The sequence below is a fragment of the Protomyctophum bolini genome, assembly GCF_963924005.1.
Source record: "Protomyctophum bolini genome assembly, chromosome: 20".
In the NCBI taxonomy this organism is placed as follows: Eukaryota; Metazoa; Chordata; class Actinopteri; order Myctophiformes; family Myctophidae; genus Protomyctophum; species Protomyctophum bolini.
In genome coordinates this window covers 26,721,266-26,745,640 of record NC_137881.1, presented here as the reverse complement: position 1 = coordinate 26,745,640, position 24,375 = coordinate 26,721,266, and the positions used below count along the sequence as shown (strand labels likewise).

At 41.2% G+C, this 24,375-nt stretch overlaps 1 protein-coding gene across 1 annotated transcript; it reads left to right on the top strand.

Annotated features, from left to right (window-relative positions):
• Positions 1 to 9,138: 9,138 nt before the first annotated feature.
• pyroxd1 (pyridine nucleotide-disulphide oxidoreductase domain 1) lies at positions 9,139 to 18,416 on the top strand. The gene is made up of 13 exons (XM_080792531.1): positions 9,139 to 9,327; positions 9,649 to 9,729; positions 11,126 to 11,245; positions 11,924 to 12,052; positions 13,063 to 13,136; positions 13,320 to 13,519; positions 13,915 to 14,009; positions 14,513 to 14,597; positions 14,848 to 14,960; positions 15,541 to 15,663; positions 16,153 to 16,290; positions 17,522 to 17,611; positions 17,923 to 18,416. Exons 1-13 carry the CDS (start codon positions 9,247 to 9,249, stop codon positions 18,079 to 18,081), a joined length of 1,488 nt encoding a protein of 495 aa, XP_080648657.1. The 5' UTR covers positions 9,139 to 9,246; the 3' UTR covers positions 18,082 to 18,416.
• Positions 18,417 to 24,375: the final 5,959 nt, after the last annotated feature.

The following is a 24,375-nucleotide window of genomic DNA, read 5'->3' as shown; positions in this document are numbered from 1 at the left end:
GCTGTGCACTATCCTCATATCACCATATTTTGTTTTTTTTATTGTTAAACTAATGCGATTGGTCACACTAAATATCTATACTTTCAAGCATTTTCAAGAATAGCTAATCTACAATCGTGATGTGTTGTGAGCTTGTACATTTGCTATTTATTAAAGATGTTTTGTTATCTCGCCTATAATAAATAGGGGAAACATTTTCAAAGTAGTTAGTAAAAGACTAACCAAAGACTCCCTGCTTGACACTCAGCATCAAGGGTTGGATTGGGGGTCCCTGCGACATACTAGCGTCATGTCCAGGGGGTGTACTTGTACATCAAGCTGCCTCACGCTACAGAAACAGGAGATAGGCTCCTGCCCTATATGGGCCTCATGGCTCGGCAAGGCTACTTACTACTACCATTACTTTTGTGTTTACACAGACCCTCAAAAATAAATAACAATGTGCCTTTCTTTCACAACAATGAAACAACGCAAAGAACAAGAAGTTAGGAATCCTTACAAATACTGAGAAATAGCCTAACTGTCCAGGTTAATTAAAAAACGAAATGTCAATGTATGAATTACACATGACTATCCTGGTGATAAATAATACATTTTAGTACGCAAAACTGTGGTGAGGGCTATTTATAATCTGCCCTTGAGCCCCAATTAGCCCCTGGGACGGACTTTGGAAATGTCTGCATTATGCTGTCTGATGTCTAAAGCCTTGTATTGCTTCATCACCAGATACTCATGACGACTAGAGAGTGACTCCCTGCCTATATGCACAATTTACTATACTTACTTATATAAAAAGGTATAAGATATTATAACCTGTAATCCATTAGTGATGATACAAAAACAATAACTTGGAAGCTGAGACATAAGGAGAGATTTCAGCACCATGGACAGTGCATAGACTTTGGCCTCCTGCTTGTAATAGTGATTATCTGTGCATGAAGAGTACCCCAATCCAGGGCACAGGCAGAAGTTGTGTTAACCCGTTTTGACCTCTTCACCCAGCCTTTGTTAAAATCTCTCTTAATGAACTGTTAACTTCATTTACTGCTATTCAAAACTATTTTAAAATAGCACGAATGTGGGTACATTTTAGAAACATTTTCTTCCCATTTGCTCCTTTCTTTGCCTTGTCCCACTCCTTACCCCGCTCAAGATTCTACACATTGACCTTCCCTCCTTATCCCTGAATTATGCAGTGGATTCTTATAAAACTGGACAGCTATTGCAGATTCTTTCAATATTTAATTGAAACCAATTTCGCAATAACCACTATTCTTTACTGAATGATTCTTACATTGATTGTTGAATGAGCGTAATATCTAAAATGTCACTCTAAATTGTATCCTACTAGTGCTAAAAAAGCTAGCCAGGCATACATGACAAGTAGGTGTTTCATAAAACAAGATTTTTTAAATGAGCAATCCAGATTCTCTAATACAGTATAACAAGACACACACACACACACACACACACACACACACACACACACACACACACACACACACACACACACACACACACACACACACACACACACACACACACACACACACACACACACACACACACACACACACACGCAATAAAGCAAGTACTATTCTATTTAAATGTCATATAATGAGACTATGAGAGACAAAAAGACGACTTTGTTGTACAAATCTCACTAGTAATAGGCAAATCTTGTCTAATGTTTGACAATGGAGAACGGACCCACAGGGCCCTGTCGTATTGTGCACTCCAACTGTGCCACGCGCTATCGAGTCATCATGAAACACTTAATTAATTATGGTTATTCATATTCATACAACTTTAAACATCCATTATTCATTCATTATGGGACCCTAGGGAGTGGAAGATGGGCCAAGGGTCCATTTCACAAACTTGTCATATTTTGAGGTATAAAGGTGAGTCTATAGTCTCCAGTTTGACAGGGTTCCTCTCCCTCGGTGGGTGGTTTGCTGTGGGTCAGTCCCACCACGGACGCAGGTGACGGTGATGACGAAAATGGTGATGGATGTATGTGTGTGCGTTATGGCGCGGTGTGCTGCATGGTGTGGGTTTTGTGCATGCATTAACAATGACTCCCACATCTTCACCTGAACCCCCTGTACATTCATAGATATGCTCCCCCGACCCACTCTGCGAAATGGAAAGGCAGGACTATTATTTAGAGAGAGAGATGATGTCACAAATTATTTGATGTGCGGAGACTATAAGTGTGTGACAGCCTGAGAAACTTGCACTGCAGCATTGTGTAACCGCTGACCGACTGTATATACAGCACTGACTGTTACACTACTGACTGACTGGTTAGCGCTGGCTGCTGGTCCAACAGCTGAAGGTGAGTGCTTCGTTTATCTCTTGAGGTGCAATGTTGAAGCCATTTAGTCTTTGGAGTCAAGAACAGTAATGTACCCTTTTCACTGATTTCTCTGTAGTTATGGAAGAATTGGATAACATTTTTCCAAAGAGGAGGTGATAATGGGGCATATTCTGTTCCGTTGTATTATTACGATAGATAGAAGTTATACCCAACCTATGTCAGACAGCAATGAGAGTGACATTTACTTTTGTACAAGTCAGTTGAACAAAGTTAGTTTATTTAAAATGTATCTCCAATTACAGCAATATTTAGCCACTTTTGATTTTAATGCATGCAATTTGTAAAATAATATACTCTATATTATGTGCATGCAATTACTGTTTACAATGCTGTAAACCAGTGGTTTTCAACCCTTTTGGTATCAAGGTCCATTATTTAGTCTGCATTTGAGCTACAGACTATACATTTGATGACATTTAGCCTCTCAGACCCCAAAAAGATGTTTTAGTGTTGGATGATAAGGTTTGTCCACAATTCCATGCTGTATTGATGTTAGTACCATAAGAGAGAGATAACAGGCAAACGATGATGAAAAATAACAATTCCTCTACATGCTCTAAATTGTGTAAAGTAGACCAGTGGTTCCCAAACTCTTTCATGTCAAGGACCCCCAAATTGACACTAATTAGCCCACGGACCCCCATTTGAAAAGATTTTCCAGGGACCCACATAAGAGAAGATTTTTACGGCTCTAGCAATGATTCTCAACCGGTTAAATTTCAAGGACCCTCAGCATATTAGTCTACAGACCCCCATTTAATGGCATTTCTATATCTCTGAGACCACAATTTATATTTAGCTGGGGACCCCCTGGAACTCCCTCGAGGACCCCACTTTGGGAACCACTGGACGTGGTGAGACGTCTTGTAAATTAAGTAATGCAGATTTTTAACAAAAAAAAAACATATGGTTAGATTTTTCGCTCTCAAGAGTTAAAGATCTATAAGGGTGACAAAAGGTCACAAGGGGGGGGGGGGGGGGGGGACCACTGGTAGAAAACTACTGCTTTAAACTCTCTTGACAAATGTGACTTGAACGTAGTTCAGTAATGTAAGTGCGACCTCATGAAAGGAAAATGCATTTTGTTTTACAGCGACTCCTACATGCTGTCCATCATGTATCACCTGAGGCTGACTGTGGTTCTCTCCGTGCTGCTAATATTGGTTGCTACAGCTCCGAGTCCCAGCCACAGGTGAGTTCACGCCGCAATGCATTTGAGAGTGTTGTAACAGACTAGACCCTCTCCTCTAGTCACTAGAGGGCCCCTGCCCTTTTTTTCTTCTAATTATTTGTTCATCCCAAAAATTTAGTTTTAGTTTAGTTTATTGTCATGATTTGTCAGGAGCAGAGTTGGCTTTGGTCGAGGCTTAAAGCTCTTAAAAAAAACGTCTATTGGGAAATGAATGGGAAATTCTCTTCTGGTGCCCTTGAAGGGGGCCGGACTACGAAGCTCTAATGCAGTGGTTCCCAAACTGTGGTGCGTGGGCGCCTTCTAGGGGGTGCGCAACATGAAAAGGCTGCTATGGTTTTATTTTAAATATATTAACATATTAATTATGACAATATATGGCGAGTATATGCAGAATATAGCCTATGCTGCATACAGTATATATATCATATTCAGGTTAATACATGTGCATATATACACACACAATGACTTATTTTCTCCATGAAATCAAGGCTTCATGGGGTGTGTAATTGAAAATAAGTCATTTTTTGGATTGTTGAGTGAGCTACTATAATGTATCGCTCGGTCTGAAAAATCAATGCTGTCAGATCAGTTCGCAACGTGCCATTGAGATGGGTCTTCAGAGGCAAGGAAGCAATGCCAAGGTTGAGCCTGAACTCAGGGGACGATGGATATCAAGATGCCACAGTGAGATGGGGAAAGCTGCTTCTGTTTTAGCCGAGGAGCAGTACAGGTGGAAGCTGAGCTATAGCATGCAAGGGGGATGTTTCCACTCGTAGCCCTAGTGAGGCTTTGAAGTAGGTAATGTGGCATATCAACATGAAACATTTTGCTACTTGCCCCCTGTGTCATTCAGGTACTTCAGACCCTCGTCATCCAGCGAACAGGAAGGTGCACTCTCTGGGAGCGAAAACTGGCTCACATCCGAACTCCTTAACCTAATGTCTGTACAGCGACCAAGTTGGCCGAAAGCTAGCAATAGGTAAGAGTGATGAAAAATGAAATGTATCGGTGCATTATATCTTTATTGCCAATTTTTTGCAAAATGCTAATGTGTTCATATTTGTACGTATACTTGTCAATTGCATAAAACACAAAGTTTGAGAGCTTACTTCTAATGTGGTCCTCTCTCATGTTGTACTGCGCGATGTACAATATCAATAGTCTTGATTGCTTCATACTGAAATTCTATTGTTATTGTGTGAATGGTTTAAGCTTAATAATAATAATAATATGGTCATCACAATGCGCTGTGGGCTTGTAGAGCTGATATTTTAGAAAATTATATAAATTTTCCTATCACTTACCCAAAATAGGGGCATCATGTTTAACGTGTATTCGACATTGTCGCTGTTCTGGATTGGAAACTCGCATTGATTCCTCTGTTCTCTCTCTCCCTCCCAGACAGCACAGAGAAAGAAGGGGCTGCAACACGCCTACCTGTGTGACCCAAAGACTGGCAGACTTGGTGGTTCGTTCCAATAATTTCATGGGAACCGTCTATATTCCGACCAACGTGGGCTCTGGTACCTATGGCAGAAGAGAGCTACCGCAGGACTTTCTAACCCTCTAGTACCTGGAACAGTCAAACACCATGTTGTACAGTGGACTGGACTGCAATACAGTAGCTACTGTACTAGTTATACTCATTTATAATTACTAGCCCTTACCCGTTGTGAGGGTACTGCATTTTTAATTCACTAATAAATTAAATTAAATTAAAATTATTAATCATTAATGTGTGAAATCGAGAAAAAAAAGGGCTTCATTACACCCTCCATATTATTATGGTCAATGCCTGTGTGAAAAGTGGGAGAGTGATTGGTGCAGGCAGTGAGGAGCTACGGCAGTCACAGTGACACAGACATTCAGATGACTGAATTATAGTATGATATGATGATGATGATTTCTCTGTCCACTGGAACTGAAGGAACTGAACTATTAGGTTATATCAAAAATAAAAACAATGTTTTTTTCCCCCATATAGATTTAGTTCCTAAACTAAATCTGGGCCTTTTGCGAACATCATGGAATTAACTCTCATTATCATTTCTTCATGACATTAAAGAACATTACTCTGGCATGTATATTAAACATAGTGTCTAACGTTTTGATAATAAAATGTATTCAAAATAAAATGGAGCCTGGGTGTTATACATCACATTATTGCATACACTAGTATAATTCAGACAATTAAATAAATATGATGTATACTTTAGTAGACTTTAGTATAATTAAATATGCTTAATGAATCCCTAATAAAAACAATCAACCAGCTTCAATCTGTCTGCAACTTCACACAGAATTCACTTTTCACTAACAGTTTGGTGTTAATAAAAGCACCAAGGAAATATGAAAGATACATTAACTCATCAGAAATCAACTTAGCTATGATTATCAATTTGAGGAAAAGAAGTTAAATTCATTAGCACTGCTCAATTAATAGAACCTATACTACTACAATCAGTCAAAGTTCTCCCTATCTCAGAATAACTTCGGCTACTTCAGTCATTTTTCATGCGGAAATTGCAGTGGTGGAAAGTACATTTACTTAAGTAGTGTACTTGAGTACAATTTGAGGTATTTGCACTTTACTTGATTGGGTCAAATTTGCAGTAGCCTACTTTTACTTCTACTCCACTACATTTCAGAGGCAAATATTGTACTTTTACTCCACTACAATAATTTGACAACTTGAGTTACTAGTTAATTTGTAGATTTTGATTATTATTACAAAACACACATAAAACCCATTCTGGGCGGGAACCCCTTTTGGTGTTTTAAGCATTATGTAATACTTTAGCTATTGAAAAATAGCAGATCTACAAGCTCATAGCGTGGCGCGCTAGGAGCTTGTAGGTCTGCCATTTTCTTTTAATCGTGAAAATGCGGCACAAATCTTTGAATATATATTCTTTCAGAAGACTTGGGTTAACCACTTCAGCCCTATGTACACATTTTGGCCATTTGAAAATAGCCGATCCACAAGCTCACAATGCGTTGCATGAGTACTTTTACTTTTGGTACTTTCAGTACATTTTGATACAGATAACACAGATACTTTTACTAAAGTATATTTTGAATTCAGGACTTGTAACGGAGTATTTCTACATTGCAGCATTGATACTTTTACTTAAGAAAAACAAAAACTTTTTCCACCACTGGGAAATGAACATGTTATGAAAGGTTTCATATCCCCGTTTAGAATGAAACAGGGATTCATTTGAGGCAGTGAGTGTAATGAGGTGAATGAAGAGGGTCTAGTCTAGTCTACCCCCTCATATATAGTCATTATATGACGCACAACATGAACCCATATCCGATTAGCTGTGAACATTGTCATCATGACTCTCCTCTCATGGTTAACCCTGGCAAGAATGCCTGTCCGGAAATAGCACGAAAGACGACTTTTGCTGACGGTTAAAAAAACCCCCAATAACCCATAACAGCCATTATCTACCAAACAGAATGATGAATGGGGACGAGTCAACATCAGTGTTATCACTTAATGTATAAAATGCACACATTGCATTATGTATACCTATACAGCACTTCAACTTGCTGTCATAATAGTGCAATTCAAATAGCCACTGCAGTAAGGATGGCCAATGAATGTTTTGATGAAAATGCTCTCAGTCCTGCTAAAGTGGAAGGAGCATGACCAAAACATTTTTAGCTTATGATTTAAAGTGGCATTATGTCACTTTTTTGTCATGTCATCTGTATGGCAGGTAGAGCATGTTAATACTAACTTGTATACCAGTGGGATTGTATTTAGCTCAGAGCAATACAATGGTATAAATGTCAGGACTTTACACAGAAAACCGGGTTCAAATCTGTGGTGCAAGAGGAAAGTTACAGTTACAGTGCAGCTTCTATGAAAGCAGGTAATGAAGGATTAAACACATTTGGTGATTCCATTCCGAATGTATGACGGAATAGAATCTTTATAATGACTCAATTAATAGCCTGTAAATATCTCTTCATATGACCACCGCGCTCTGACTATAGGTGTGCTACCCGTTCAAAACATATAAAAATAAAGGTAGTGGACCCACTACGTTTATTTTGATATGTTTAGCCTATAAATATGACACAGATAATTGGCCTCGAAAGAAGAAGAATCTTCACTTGGCTAATGTAACATTTTGAACAGTATGGTGGAAAGAAAGGGGCAGTTCTCACATAAACACCCAGTTATCCTGGCTGCTAACTGTAGGCCTACTGTATACCTACCTTGATTAAAAAGTAGTAAGTAAAAATAGGATCAGGTAACTGTGTGCACAAGATTATAGCAATTCTGTTGCGTTTACAATGGAAGTTAATCACACATTTTAATCTCAAATGACCTAGACTTACATTAAACTATACCCTTTTGGTTTCTCCGGGTGGTTGACCATCGGGTAGCCTATGTGTATCCCATTTTGTTTTCCTATCTCATTCCTGTCTGTCATTATTTTGTAGACTGTTGGCAAGTTAATATTGTTGTATCTGATATGGCAGTATTTAAATGAATAATAATTTCCTTCAATCAATGCCTGCTTAACCACTTAATCCCTCATGCTGCATAGCCCCCCCTGAAAATAATAACAAATAACTATACCCATTTAGCCAATTTAAAAATATCTGAAACATATTCCATAACAAATAGCCTCTATTGGCACATCGAGCGTCGCTCAACATGTCATTACTGGGTTACAGGGGGAAAAAAACAACCTAATTGACTATGATTCATCCCAATGAATACAAGAGAGCTGGGCAAATTTGTGAAGTGGGTCTAACTGGGCACTTTTATGAATTGCGTTCTGTGTATGTACAGCTGTATCTTTGTCATAATTAAGCATTACGTTTAATTAGTCTGTCTGTCTGATAGGCTATGCATTCTTGACACAGCATATTGAGATTGACAGGAACCATTATGGAGGGCAAATGCATGTAAATAAAATAAGTAGGCCTACAATGAACGCGGGATTGTATTTTATTTAGTATACCGTAGTTTAGCACACTGAGCCTCATTGTCCATGAATGATTAACGGGTTCCAAATTTGGACAATGTACGGGGAATACCGCATACCGGTAGGCCCGTTCTCCCAAAAACACAGTAGCCTACAGTTCTCTCCACTGCCCAGTTGTTGTTCGGTTATACCATTCCAGTCAGTCTGCTCTCAAGCACGTTGGTGTTTATTCACGACAGATAGTTTATTCATCAAGAGAGAATGAAATGTAGCTGTGACAATAAAGTATATACCTGTGGGAGAATACTCTACATCAGGGGTCAGCAAGACTGCAACCTTTTTGAAGTTAAGTGCCATGTTTTAATAGTAGAATTATTAATGTGTAATTTACATACAAATGGTTCATTTTAAAGCAAAATTCCTCTCTCTGACCGCCTTTGTACTAAAGTGGACAGGGCACCAGTGCCAAAGGTTGCCTATCCCTGCTCTACATCAACAGTAGGTGGCAGTAAGCTCCATAAAGATCTCCGTCATAAGAACCTGACCATGCGGCTTCCCGTAGCCAAATGTACCATGCGGCTTCCCGTCGCCAAATGTAAACAGTAGTCGCAGTTCAATTCAATACTACTGGCAACAGAGTTTGACTGAACCTAACATACTGTAAACACTGAGGTGATTTTTAGAGGCTCTGGATCATGCCTTGGTAACTCAATAACACAATGGCAACAGATGAAAAGTTGAAAATGTTTCAGTTTGTGGTCGTAGGAGGTGGCATCGCAGGCGTAACATGCACTGAGCAGGTGAAACAAATTAACACTATGAATTGCAATATTGCATCATGGTTGGTTAATAGTTATTATAACTTATTACCATAGAGTTATGTTATTACCTTAATAAAGGCAATGTTAATTGAAGTGTATAGTAAAAACGGCGGTGTTATTGCTTGGGTTATTATGGATTGTTGGACTTACTTGTTGTCTCCGATTAGCTACAGTATCCGATTTATTTTGGTCACCAATTTCGCTCTAACGGATCAATTTAAATGATAATAACGTTTAGGTCCACTCACCAATGTCGCTGTAACAATACAGTTGCTGATGCACTTTGTTTCCATGTGACAGCTGTTGTCCAGGTGTCCGTCGGCTGCCGTGGCTCTGGTCACAGCAGCACCTCAAATCAAAACAGTGGAGAACTTCAAGCAGGTGAGGATGATGATGATGATTATGATTATGATTATGGTCTGGTCCCTGACCCACGATGAAACGTCATGTCATGATGTCACAATAATCTATTATCTTCCACAAGCCTATAGGGTTTTATCTTGAGCCACCCCTTAAACCTTATCCCTAAACTTATTTGCCATTTTTTACAATAAAAAAATAGTTCAAATAGCCGATCTACAAGCTCACAACGTCTCGATGTAGTTCGGTTAGTTGAACCATTTTAAAATGTTTTTCAAAACAGTAAAAAAATGGCAGATAAGTTTAAGTATAAGGGAAGGGATACGGGTGGCTGGAGCCCTTACTCTTGTAGCGTAGGCCTAGATGTATTTTATCGATTCTGACATTTTCAATCTGTCAAATAAATAAATCCGCTGACTGATGTCACTACACTATTGCTATAATGTTGGGAAACGACATGACATCAGCGTGACTGATGTGACTGCAATATGTTCCTAACTTCCTGTTTGCAGATGACTCAGCAGTCAGCACTGCTGGTCTCAGACAGGAACAATTACTGCAGGTTAAATGGCCCTCAGCTCTGAAATCCATTCTCTTTGGATCAAATAGTAATCTCAGCAAGGCCGAAGGATTCTCGAAATAAAATACAATGGGTGACATCATCACACGAAAAGATGAAATTACCTAGCTACTAGGTTCCAAAAAAGTCAACCAAAGAACAAGATTCCTGTACAGTATCTCCTCACTGGTCAACAAAAATACATTGAAGAACCTAACAGGAGCCCTCACAGGCCTACAAGGTTTCTTCGACTATGCATGCACCTCATGGTACCACAGCACCTCAGCACCTCAAAGGCTCTTAAAACAAGTCTCCAGACTTCTTCCTAAAACAAACTGGTCAGTCTATTACTCCCAGAACCCACCTCACCCCTGCCCATTTTGATAAGCTGGAGTGGCTTAGGGTTGAAATGTGGAACGCCCTACCAACTCCTTCAAAACCACCCTCAAACAGCACTTACAGATACAGTAGATGGCTGCAATTCGAAACTGGCCCCTGTAAAAAAGTTAAAGCCCCCCCCCCTATTTTTTTCATGCTGTACATGTTTTCCCCTTTTTTATTTTCTTCAACTGTATATCATAGGTGTATATTTGTAATTTAAATGTTCTGATGAATTGAAAATGGAGGACCCTGATGTAAACAAGTCAGTGCTTATTCTGGTTTTATCCTCGTTTTTTTAGATTGACCTGTACTTTTGTTGAAATGTATCCATTCTACATACCATGAATTCATACAATTCAAACTCTTCAAATCACATTTCTTGAGTGGCATCCTCAGCCTTTTGATTCAATTGACAATTTTAATTCTATAAGAGATAAGGTCGTTTTAGCATTCACCATAGAAAACACTGTTTTTCAGGTTTCCAAGGTGCTGGAAGAGTTTGACGTTGCTGAATGCCCATCCAGTGTTCTGGAGGAGAAATATCCCAACCTTACTGTAATCCAATCCGCCGCCATAGCCCTCCACACGCAAGACCATGTGAGTAGCATAACATTCATGGAGGATGGAGCATAATCAATGCCATGTACAGTGATGTGCTGCACAACAGTCAGTGCTTCATTATATAGATATTCCACTGTTACGTCCTTAGCTTACGCATGTTTCATGATAAATGTTTTTATGTGATGTATTCCCATGCTTTTTTTTGTTCTTGCTTAATGTAAGTCGCTCTGGATTAAGAGCGTCTGCCTGTAAATTGCTACAGTTATTACAGTATGTAGGATTATTACCTGTCCACTACTGCCACCCTGTGGGCGTTTGATTGCACCAACATGCAACTGCTCAAAGCCTTTCTCTTCTTACAAGATGAAATGGTTGCTGTTGTACGAGTTCCAGACCTACTTTGCAGTTTCTTTTATACTTTACTGTTACTTTGCACACACATTACACATTATGCTAAGCCCAACACCTTTGAACATTACATTACACTGTCGATTGCTCACTGCATTCCAATCCAAAGTTTTCAAATTCGAAGTTTCGAATACTGTTTGACAAAATAAGTTGATATGATAGTTTTGATTTGCTATGTTTTCCCCCCTCTTCAACCACACTGCACAACACTTAGTTGCCAACTTGCCATCTAGTCCCATGTCACCATTATAATGTATTAATGTCAATATATTGCCCAGTCCTAATTGAACTTCTCTCCATCATCAGATACTGCAGACCTCGGGTGGCCTGGAGGTGCGTTATGAGAAGCTGTGCATCTGCAGTGGAGCCAGACCAAAACTCCTGACCAAGGACAATCCTTTTGTGCTGGGGATACGGGACACAGACAGTGCCCAGGTATAGAACCTTTTGTGCTGGGGATACGGGACACAGACAGTGCCCAGGTATAGAACCTTTTGTGCTGGGGATACGGGACACAGACAGTGCCCAGGTATAGGACACAACCAGTGTTGACTTTGACAGCTAATTGTTATTTTAGTTTTTAGTCATAGTCTTTTGAATAGTTCCATTTAGTTTTAGTCACCTGGATTTTTTTGTGTTTAATGTTGAAAATGAGTGGTATTCCATTTCAGTGCTTACACAGGGTTGAACCAAAACAATTCAATCGATACGTGACATCCATCATTTATCAATCTGCTTGTAGATCGGCTATTTTCAAATGGCCAAAATGTATATAGGGCTGGATAATGTATGTTTTACTAGTAGTCACTAAAGTTTTCAAATAAAGTAATATTTGCCTCTGAGGTGTAGTGGAGTAGAAGTAAACATACTGGAAATTGGAAATACTCCAGTAAAGTAAAAAATACCTCAAACTTGTACCCAACTACAGTACTTGACTAAATGTACTTAGTTACTTTCCACCGTCTGAGAACAGACAACCAAGTGTCTCTTCTGATACACATGATGTCCTGGAGGTGGTCTGTCATACTCATATAATGAAGAATTAGAGTTGCAGATTGATTAATGATGGATGTCAAGGTATTGATTGAAATGTTAATTGGTTCAATTAATTGGTCATTAATATAACTTAGTTATTGTTTTTGAAAGAAAAACTGAATTTGGGGTCAGTCCTGTTAAAATGGACAGTATCTTCCATCATACGCTTCATAGCATGACGGAAAACATACCTGCACGGTCTGCTTCGTGCCAGCATATGACGTCATATCATAATTATGCTGCTAAGGGACATACGCATCGTAGCACCTGACTGATAACATTACTTGCACGCTCTGCTTGCGCAAGTAATAACATAATGTGAAATGTGCTGCGCGGATAAAATTCCCATGCCTTATTAGAAGAAAATAAAAATAATGCTTACGCCAGTTCCACTTTTATTGTGCTTGCAGGAGTTTCAGAAGCGGTTATCCGAGGCCAAGAGGATCGTGGTCGTGGGAAATGGCGGGATTGCCTTGGAATTAGTGTGAGTGTACCTATGAAAAGAGTGTTCCATTGGCTCCCGGTCGCTGTTTTTGTTCTTGCTTACTGTAAATCGCTCTGGATTAAGAGCGTCTGCTAAATGCCTAAATTGTAACTAATTATTGGCACCAACAATACTATGCGTTGTGTGTGTGTGTGCGTGACTGCGTGTGTGTTGTTTTTTTAGGTATGAAGTGCGGGGCTGTGAGGTGATCTGGGCTGTGAAGGACAAGGCCATAGGGAACGCCTTCTTTGATGGTGGAGCGGCACAGTTTCTGATCCCCTCGCTGGAGGCAGACAGACCAGAGGGCACCGCTACCTGCAAGAGAGCCCGTTACACCACAGAGGAGGCCAGGCCTGGACCGTCAAACACCACCTATACTGCAGGTGTGTATACACACACACACACACACACACACACACACACACACACAACCTTCTGCATCTCGCCATGATACCTTGCTCAAAAAAATCATGACAGTTTTGGTGGTTCTCAAACAATTTCATGTCAAAGACCACCATAATTATATGTAATTGGCCTCCGGCCCCCTTCTGAAAATGTTGTTCCAGGGACCGACTAGGAGCAAATATTGCTGTGAAAGATTATTATATTCAAAGATTTTTCCCCCCTTTTCACGATTTTTCAAAAATAGCAGCTCGTAGTGCAGTGCTATGAGCTTGTAGATCTGCTATTTTTCAACAGTTGACCGTGTGTGTGGTGTGGTGTTGTGTGGTGTGTTGTGTGTGCGTGTGCATGCGTGTGTGTGTGTGTGTGTGTGCAGGAGACCTACGAGAAAGTGCACCTGGCCCTGCAGAGCCTGGCAGTGCCCTGGGGCCAGACTGGCACGAAGGCATCGCTCTGAGAGGTGCAGAAGAGGTGATAATTTGTAGTATAGCTCAGTGGTTCCCAAACCTTTTCATGTCAAAGACCCCCAAATTGATTAACTGGCAATCGGTAACTGGCAGTGATTCTCAACCCGTTTAATTTCAAGGACCCCCGGTTTGACATGCATTAGTCTACAGACCCCCCATTTAATATATTGTAAAATCAATGTAAATATAACTCTGAGAGTGTACAAATGGAACCAACTGGACCCTAGTGTACAAATGGAACCAACTGGACCCTAGTGTACAAATGGAACCAAATGGACCCATTTGGTTCCAAACTATCATTTAGCTGGGAACCTCCTGGAAGTGTCGCTTTACCACCTTGGTGGACTTTTTGCATTTGATAATTACAAGTTTCATTATCTGCATTAAATCTAGTTGTGATATAATACAAATATGCTTCATTATGTATAGTGGACAGAGGAAATTAGCCGGCGCTCGGGTAAGGTCCTGCATTTTACATCGGCTGTCTACTGTATGTGTTGTCCACAGGGAGTGTCGGTGTCTGTGGAATATCAGTGCGAAGTGGTCAAGATCTGCACACGCGAGGAGCTGGAGACGCCCGTGTCCGAGAGAGGTGAGGTCATTTTGGCATTCTCGTCAAATTAGAGCTGAAATATGTGAAATAAAGCTTTTTTTTAATAAATACTTTCTGAAATGTCTATGGAAAAATGAATGGGAAATTCAGAATCGTTCTGAAAGGGGGCGAAAGTATTATTTCCTGCCAAAGTATGGATTTTTCATAATGTAATGAACAGGAGCCTAAAAGGAGTCCCCTAAACCCCAACTTTCTACTAATTGTTATTTTCTTCCTACTGTATGCATAGGATCCTGGCCAGTATACATCCAGCTGACTAATGGGAAAACCATTGGCTGTGACTTCGTCGTCAGTGCTACTGGTGTGGTGCCGAACACAGAACCGTTTCTCAGAGGGAATAATGTAAGGAAATGTGTTTAAATTCCATTTACTTTGTCATATTTTAGTAATCCGAAATCTACAGTTGATTTAGTCGACTAAAATGTATTTTAGTGAGCCATGGCCCGATTTAAACTAAGCTGCAAGCCGCCATTGTGCATGTTGGCTCACTGGAAACACTCCGCTACACCAGTGGGTCTCTAGAAAGTGTCCTTGAATGCAGTGGGGGTATGTGGACCCCTAGGGGTCCTTGAGGGAGTTCCAGGGGGTCCCCAGCTAAATGATAGTTTGGAACCAAATGGACCCTTATGGTTCTGCAACTCTGAGAGTGTACAAATGTACATTGATTTTACAATATACATTGGGGTCTCAAGAGATAGAAATGCCATTTAAATTCAAATGGGGTCCTTGAAATTAAACGGGTTGAGAATCACTGCTAGAGCCGTAAAAATCTTCTCTTATGGGGGAGTCCCCGGTACACAGGCTAATGTGTAGTGTCAATTTGGGGGTCTGTCTGACATGAAAAGGTTTGGGAACCACTGCTTGAGTGGGTTCCAAATGGCCCCCCGTGCGTGCGGGTGTGTAACTCTTTGCCTGCGTTCAGTTTGTGCTTGCAAAAGACGGAGGGCTGCGAGTGGACGACCAAATGAGGACGTCACAGGCAGACGTCTACGCTGCAGGAGACGTGTGCACGGCATGCTGGGACCACAGTCCTCTGTGGCAACAGGTAGACTAGACAACAACACCTCCCAGTACAGGACGACGACTGGCAACCAGTCAACCTGGCAACCGTCTCTCATGTTAATGACCGATTCAAGACTTTAACCACTTAAACCCCCCTCCACTACACCAAATCTCCACCGACGGTCGCAGCACTCACTTTGCTGTATTCCGAATCCACATACAAATTGATTGCTTAGCTTACTAGTAAATTCCAATAATAATGATTTTCGGTAGCAATACATTTGCAATGCTTTGGAATCATATTCTTAGTTAGCCACTTACAGAAAGCCCTATTATTACACTTCATTGTACGTTGTAAAAATAGAAGATAAAATACAAGCTTGTGAATCTGTAGATCTTTGATAATCTACAAAAATGAAGAAATGCCCAAAATAGGGACACCAGCACGTTGAAAGCGGCGTTAAAAGTATTCCTCACTTGAGTTCAAGTTATCTAAATGACTTTGTGTGTTGGTTGCGTGTGTTCTGGTCAGATGCGGCTGTGGACCCAGGCCCGTCAGATGGGCTGGCACGCAGGCAACTGCATGGCAGCACATGTCCTGTCGGAACCAATAGAACTGGACTTCTGCTTCGAGCTCTTCGCACACATCACCAAGTTCTTCAGCTATAAGGTACAGTATATGGGGCGCCCTCTTGCGCAACACCCAAACCATTGTGCTTTGCGGATTAAACGACTTTCATGGGTCCTTTTTTAGACGATATGCACAAAGTATGTGGGTAAAAATAGCTTTGCGCTATGGCAAGCCTCATAAATGTAGTTCGCACTCTTTTAAAAATGTTCTACGGTTTTCAAATAGCAGAGGTACAAGCTATATATCTGCTATTTTTTGAATAGCCAACGCGAAAATCAAAAATGACACATGCATGGGTTTTAATGGGTTCATTTAAAATCAACCACACCTCCAGGTGCAAAGTCGATGTGGGGGGGAAATCTCTATTGCGGATTGCACATCGGCTCAACAGGGACTGCCCATAATTCCGACATAGTTACTCCGACTATGTGGCTTCCTGCCGTCATCACAAATGTGATGGAAAAGTGGCTATGGACGTGTGTTTTTCATGTAAAACGAATACTTGCAATGGATTCAGAATCATGAAACCCCCTATTTTGACCCATCACATGCTACTTAACCCATTCTGACCTGAGATCAGATTCATACGAGGTTTCCACTGGACACACACTGGTCTGATTAGCCCATTCTGACCTGAGATCAGATTCTAAAATTGTCAGTCGTTCTTCGATTTTTCAAAAATAGCAGACCTACAAGCTCGTAGCGCGCCACTCGGTGGCGTGCTATGAGCTTGTAGATCTGCTATTTTTCAATAGCTAAAGCATAACATGATGCTAATACCAAAATGGGTTCCCGGTCAGAATGGGTTAAAGCAGAATGAAAATGTGTAAATTTTGCCTGCATATACAGTAGATTGTTAAATGGCACCCCAACTTTCAGCAGCTGTCACAAAAGTTTCCCAAGGGAGTCGTTGAGTGGTGATAGTAGACAGCTTTATGAACACATTTTGTGAAGAATGGTATTTGGTATTTGGTAAGCATTTATTTTGCAGATTGGTCAGAAATTTGGCTAACTTTCCCCAACTAACGGGAGGATGAGGAGGAAGCAGAAAGCTGTCCTGTACAACCCCTTCCATCCCCTCAGCACATTCAGCCACAGACTCATCCCTCTTCTGTACACCTGAGGCTACCTCTGGGGCTAATACATTATTTATCCTAATGTAATGCAGCCAGGTCTGACAATACTACTAGAACAGACCGTCGGGATTTGGAAGACATTTGTAGAATCGGGTTAACATAACATGTCTCTCAAATGTTGTCCCACGCTCCAGGTTGTCCTGCTGGGGAAGTTCAACGGCCAGGGGCTGGGGCTGGACCAAGAGCTGCTGGTCCGCTGCACTAAAGGCCACGAATATATCAAGGTACAGGGACGTGCAGAGAGTGTTACAAAGGTGTTAAGAGGGCGCTTTGACAAAAATAGCAGATCTACAAGCTCACAACGAGAGCTTGTAGATCAGCTATTTTCGGGGTCGCAACCCAGCACTCTTTCTACTGGAGATGCTGGTGATTTCTAAACAAATTTGTTCAACGCAAAATGCTGCGTTCCAAGTTCAGGAGACTTCGGGGAAAAAAAGCAATTCTCCTGAATGCGGCCTTCCGGAATGGCATGGAAAGGAGTTTGATGAGAACCACTGACCTATTAAATATTTTTTGCTCTCCTTTGGTTTGGCAGGTCGTTCTGAGTGGCGGTAGGATGGTCGGGGCGGTGCTCGTCGGAGAGACAGACCTGGAGGAGACGTTTGAGAACCTGATCCTCAACCAGATGGACCTGACGCCCTACAAGGACGAACTGCTCAACCCCAACATTGACATAGAGGACTACTTTGACTGAGAGAAAAAAAACTCTGCTTCCCATCAAGCACCTGTAACCCAGCATGCCTACGCGCAATGTGCCTACGAGCGTGTCATGCGATAGGCCGTAGCCAATGTGGAAGAAGTAAAGAAGGAGTCCATTCCCTATCGTCACACTACAAATCTACAAGCTCAACGTGTCGCGATGTGACGTGTTGTGAGCTTGTAGATCATCTATTTTCAATTCAATCATTTATTTGCCATGTCAACAAGTTGATAGGAATTTGTCTTGGTTCATACTCAACATATACAGTACGGACAACCATAGATACACAAACAAGACAAACCATATTAATGTAGCCTATGTTGTTTTGTAATAATAAAAGTACAATATTTGCCTCCGAGTTGTAGTGGAGTAGAAATAAATCTCCTCAAAAGTGTACAAGTCCATGAATTCCTTAATTATAAGCAGCTAATTATTCTATGGCAAGCCAACACACCCGCAGAAACTCACCACAGTTTGGTATGATGGAGATCATTCTTGTGTTCAGAAGCTTTTTTCACCGCCCTGGTAAACAGAAACGCCGATGACTCTAATCGATGTTATCTCGACGTGGAGTTCTTTATTGACTCTTTTTACTTTGCAAAGAAAAGCAGAGCGTGTCTTCTGTCGTATGTCTTTAGAGACCTTCAGCTCCGTTGCACAGCAAGCCAGTCCAGTGTGTCATTGTCTAGGTCAATTAGGCCTTGATCACCATTTGATGGCCGGTGTATGGGGCAGCTGGTCAGCACGTGTACCACAGTCTGTAATGGATGCCCACATTCACAGTGGAGACACTTTCTGTGAGGCCCCACTTCTGCATGGATGTACCAAAGCGTCCCACACCACACCCGTCCTCAGGCGGTTGAGGGGTTGTCCACTCGCTGTGGGGGGAGATGCTGGCCACCAGGAGCATCTGTGGGATCCTCCATGTAGTCAGTGGTGAAGCCTGGAAGGATCTGCTGCCTTCCACTGGTCCCTCCAGCAGAGCGTTTGTGTGAGAGGGGGAGGGTGCGGCAATGGGCTATAATATGCACACAGGATATAAGCTCTTCTTACTTCCGGGCTGCTTCCCTACTCCTCCCTTCACAGGTGTTACCGATGATACTGTTGATTTAGTGTGCAGTGGTTCTCAAACTTTTTAATTTCAAGGAACAGCCATAACTCTGAGAGTGTACAAATGGAATCTCATTTGGTTCCATTTGTACACTCAGTTACACAACCACTTTTACCTCTCTTTTACCTCTCTTCAAGGGCAGGGTTTCTCAAAGTGGGTGCACCACCATGTGTGTCGTGGCACACTAGGGCAGGGATACTCAAATAGATTTACCTGTGGGCCACATTACAAAAATGGCAAGGGGCCAGGGGCCAGTAGATAAAATTACGACATTAATGATACTTGATAACTTCTCTCTTTCAATTGCTTTATTTTCGCAAAATAAAAAAATCTGTCTGTCTATGAGTAGCTGTCTGCCTTCCTGCCTGTCCAATTGTCCATGAGTAGCTGTCTGCCTGCCTGTCCAATTCTCCATGAGTAGCTGTCTGTCTGCCTGTCTATGAGTAGCTGTCTGACTGCCTGTCCAATTCTCCATGCAGCTGTCTGTCTGCCTGTCTATGAGTAGCTGTCTGACTGCCTGCCTGTCCAATTCTCCATGAGTAGCTGTCTGTCTGTCTGCCTGTCTATGAGTAGCTGTCTGCCTGCCTGCCAGCCAGCAAGTTGGTTAACAGAAAATAAATTGTTATGGCTGAGTAAAATAAAATACAATAAACACAATTTGCCTGAAAATAGATTACCCAGCTATGACCTTTTTCATGAAAAAAAATGAGTAGTGATATGGCTGACTGAGTAAAATAAAACAATCTACCTGAAAATAGATAGCTATAAGTGAAGAGCAATTTCCCCAATTACCATTTCCGCAATTTCTGCAATTTCCATTTCCGCAATTTCCTCAATTTCAATTTCCGCAATTTCCGCAATTACCATTTCCGCAATTTCCACAATTTCCATTTTTACCATTTCCGCAATTTCCGCAATTACCATTTCCGCAATTTCCGCAATTTCCACAATTTCCATTTTTACCATTTCCACCATTTCCGCAATTTCCGCAATTACCATTTCCGCAATTTCCGCAATTACAATTTCCGCAATTTCCATTTCCGCAATTTCCGCAATTTCCATTTCCAACTATTAATGGCAGCTGGGTTTCATCATTCAAATTTTCATTGGTGGGCCAGTCATAATGGTCCCGCGGGCCTGATGTGGCCCGCGGGCCTGAGGTTGAGTATCACTGCACTAGGGTGTCGACACAAGCCCTGCCACTGCCAGGGTACCCCACGATACTTTCATCATTTTAATGTGTGATTAAATCCCTTTGTGCACTTTTAATTAAACCTGCTCTTTGTTTGGACGCCGTCGCCATCTAGTGTCAATCGGCACACACTACATGTGACAGTGCCCTGCCTGAGAGGATTAATTTGAGTGTTCAAATCTGTTCCAGATTTTAAGTAATTTCAATATTTACACACTATATTTTAATTAACGGAGGCACTTGGCTGTCTATTGCTTTATTTCACGAGAAGGCACATACTATATTAGTAATAAAAAAAAATATTAATAATAATAATCAACAATAATCAATAATAAAATTGGTGTTTGAACCTACCTTCCAGACACCAATCACATGAAGAACACACACACACACACGCTTCTTTGGTGCTTCCCTGTCTTCCATGAGTCCGAGGATGCACATATTTCCATTTATTTTTGGATCTCCTCATTGCAGGAGAATGTTTCAAACCATACCCATCTTCTGCTGTATGTTTCTGATTCATATATCAACCCCCGAGGAGGGCAAAGTTAATGACCCACACACAATCAGCCGGCTTGGCTATGAATGTCTTTAATGTTTCCCAGATCAGAATCACAGCATACAGAGTGTAATAACTTCTAAAAGTAAACAGAAATATCATCACCTTATTTATTTATTTATTTATATAGTTTTACTTTTCTTTTTTTAAAATAATAATCATCTCTTTTTTTCTTTTTTGAATCCATTATTTAACATTTTGATTCATCTCAAAAAGGTCTTGGGTTTCTGAACAAAGAATGTTTCAAAACAAGACAACAGGTGCAACAGGTGGTCATGAACGGCATGAGCTCAGATTGGGCCAAAGGCGACGTGTGAGGAGTTAACCCATTCTGACCTGAGATCAGATTCTAACACACAGAAGAATGGTGGTTCTTTAACCCATTCTGACCTGAGATCAGATTCTAACACACAGAAGAATGGTGGTTCTTTAAGGGTGTGCATCAAGACACAGTCTCTCCAAATGATCCCTCTATTCACAAAATGTGCGATCTATCGAATTCTATTCTTGTTCAAAGAAATCTTAAAACGAATTAACTGAAAATCAACATTGAAAAAGTGGTGGTGGGGGGCGGGGGGGGCTACAGAACATACGCACACACATATGACAGGGGCCATCTTTCTATCACACATTCAGTAATGTTCCCGCTGAGACTAAGCAAACATACTTTTATAGAAATGTGCACGGCTCTTGCGGGGCATCCAAACCCATACACTGCATTGTACAGTACACAGTATCAGTATTCTATTTTCAGCCTACAATTTAGTATCCACTAAGCCAGTTGGGTTTCACTTCAGGCACAATAAAAAGTAATTTGGCATACTAAATAGGTTAGCATTTGAGCTGCGTCCGAAATCACATGCTAATAATAGCACTAGTAGTATTCAATAGCACTAGATTCAACAGTACTTTGTAGTATGTCCGAAGTGAAATTCTACTGCTAGCAGGCTGAAAATAGCGTCCCGTGTAGGAGGCTACAGTAGGAAATATTTTGGACGCGACCTTGGTATCACGCACCGAACCCACAGTGTAGTGATTTAATGTCACTGCAAATACATCTTAACGATTCAATTCAAAGGGCCAATATGTTTACTCTGCCAAAATCCCGTGTACCTCTGTAATAACACTGCTTTCGTGAGGAATAAAGTTATTCTTATTGTAGTCTCTCTCGAGACAGACTTGTTTTGCCAATGCGTTCCCAGATTGTTCTTATTGTAAGGTGGATATGAAGAGTCTTCCTCAGATTTGAGTAGGAAGGGGCTACCTGTACACACTGGCCAGGTCAGCTGATGTCCACTACTTGTACTTGAGGTTAATAATAAGAAGCACCGACTAAACCCCAAATACCATCCTGTGGAATAGAGTATAATACTTTACAAGCTCTTACACTCAACGATAACCAGACCCTTCACTACCAGAGTCACTCAAGTCACGCATTGCTTCTCATATGCACACTTATAAAGACACACAAGAAATAAATAAATGAAACCCTATATAAGAAGTCAGACACATGTTTTTGTCCCCCTCAGCATAAATGTATATACTTTAGTTGTTGTTGTTTTTTTGTTTCTTATGTCTTTTTCCGCCCACTCTTTCTTTTTTTCTTTGTCCTCCTGAAATGTACCACCTGAAGTGTTACTGCCGTGCCTGTCTCTGTTTGAGTGTGGACTCGATGTCTTATATAGGAAAAAGGACTATACTATACAGAGACATTGGAGATGTTGCCACATGGAGGGGGGATGAGGGAGGGAAGAGGGGTGGGGAAAAAAAAGAAAAGAAGAAAATCTTGGGAACTGCTCTTATACGTATCGTTTGTAGAAATGCTATATGTACAATTATACTGCACTTTCCGAATAAAACAAATATTATAAAAAAAAAAAAAGAAGTCAGACACACGTCACATGTAAGGCAACTATTAAATCATTTAGATGTATAAAGTCTACCATTTAAAATCCACAGGATGAAAGAGCAAAACGTCATGACTAGCTCCAATAGAGCTCAGTGGTATTTGCACCGTTGTTGTATCACACCAGGTGGACATTAAGAGCTGACGGTCATTTTAACAAACTGCACCTGTTGTCTTTCTGTTGTCACAAAGTAAGTAGTTCATTCACTCACTCCCCCCACCTCCCCAAAACAACCCCAAAAACAAGAAACTTAATATTTACAAATATTTTTGTCTGTTTCTTACACTTAAAAATGTACAGTTTTGATCCAGTAGTAGTCTCTCTTCTCCTCCTTCCAGCCCGGTGTGGTTTTCCTTCACATTTATCCACTCACAGAGGAAGCAGGGCTAGTAGTTTAAAAGTCTGTCACTATAGCTCCCTCTTGTGTAATCTTATAAAATAGACAAGGAAGAGAACAGACCAAAAGAAAATACCGTATTTGCTGCTGTTTTCAATTCTGGAGGTGTCATATTTAGCTGTGGTTGTGTAGGTGAAGTGTACTCCCACAGCCTCCCAACTGATCTTCGTATTCACAAGAATGAGTATAAAATGGTTTTTTGGGGGGCACAGAGACCCCTTAGTAAGGACAGACAAGCAGGTTAGACTCCTGGCAAACATTGAGGTAAGATTGCCATGCCTTTTAATGTCCCTTGTTTTTTGCAAATGGCCAGCCAGTCCCCTTTTGTATTTGTTTTTGATGGAAGGCTGTGAGTCTTTTCCCCAGTTTTCCTGCCACGTTATCCCTCTTCCGGTGACGTTGTTGTCTGTTGTCCATCTCATGGCACCGGTCCCCGTGAAGCAAGACCTCGTTCCTTTACAGACATAATCAGTCCCTGGTCAGACAGTCACTTTTGTTTTTGTGTTGTTATGTTGTGCACATTTCCTTTTCCAGTATAGGCTTATAAAACACCTGCCCAGGAGCGGCCAGGTGTGTCGACGCTCCCATTCCCCGGGGCCCTTCAGGCAGTATAATAAAATAGAAAACAAACAATCAAACAGGCTAAAGCTAGAACACAAGCAAACAGCACCGTTTATACTAACTTTGTCCCATGTTGGATGTTTCGGAGGCTACCATGTGCTGCCGTATGGGTTCGGACAACAGCATAACATTTAATGGGGGGGGGGGGGCGGGGAGGGGGGGGGGGGTCGATCAATGGGCGTCGACACGTCGCCCATTATATCCATGTCCGTTCTCCTCAGAAGAGAATTGTGTGTGTGTGTGTGTGTGTGTGCATGCGTGCGCACGTGTGCATGTGTGTATGTTTGTGTGTGCGCGTGCATGGGTGTTTGCGCGTGTGTGTGTGAGTGTGTGCCTGTGCAAGCAGGAGGCCGAAGCATTCTGACCCAAAAAGAAAAAGGAAAAGACAGTTGTGTGGACTGTGTGTTGCTACTACCCTGTATAGGAGATCCGCTCCCCCTTGTTTTGATTTGATTCGTTGTTATATTTCATCTTTTTTAAATCGTCCAGCTCTGCGCGACA

Coding starts and splice junctions, on each gene's coding strand:
- pyroxd1 (XM_080792531.1), top strand. CDS start 9,247: ATGGCAACAGATGAAAAGTTGAAAATGTTTCAGTTTGTGGTCGTAGGA. Junction 9,730..11,125: donor CAGTGGAGAACTTCAAGCAG/GTGAGGATGATG, acceptor ACTGTTTTTCAG/GTTTCCAAGGTGCTGGAAGA. Junction 14,598..14,847: donor GACGCCCGTGTCCGAGAGAG/GTGAGGTCATTT, acceptor CTGTATGCATAG/GATCCTGGCCAGTATACATC.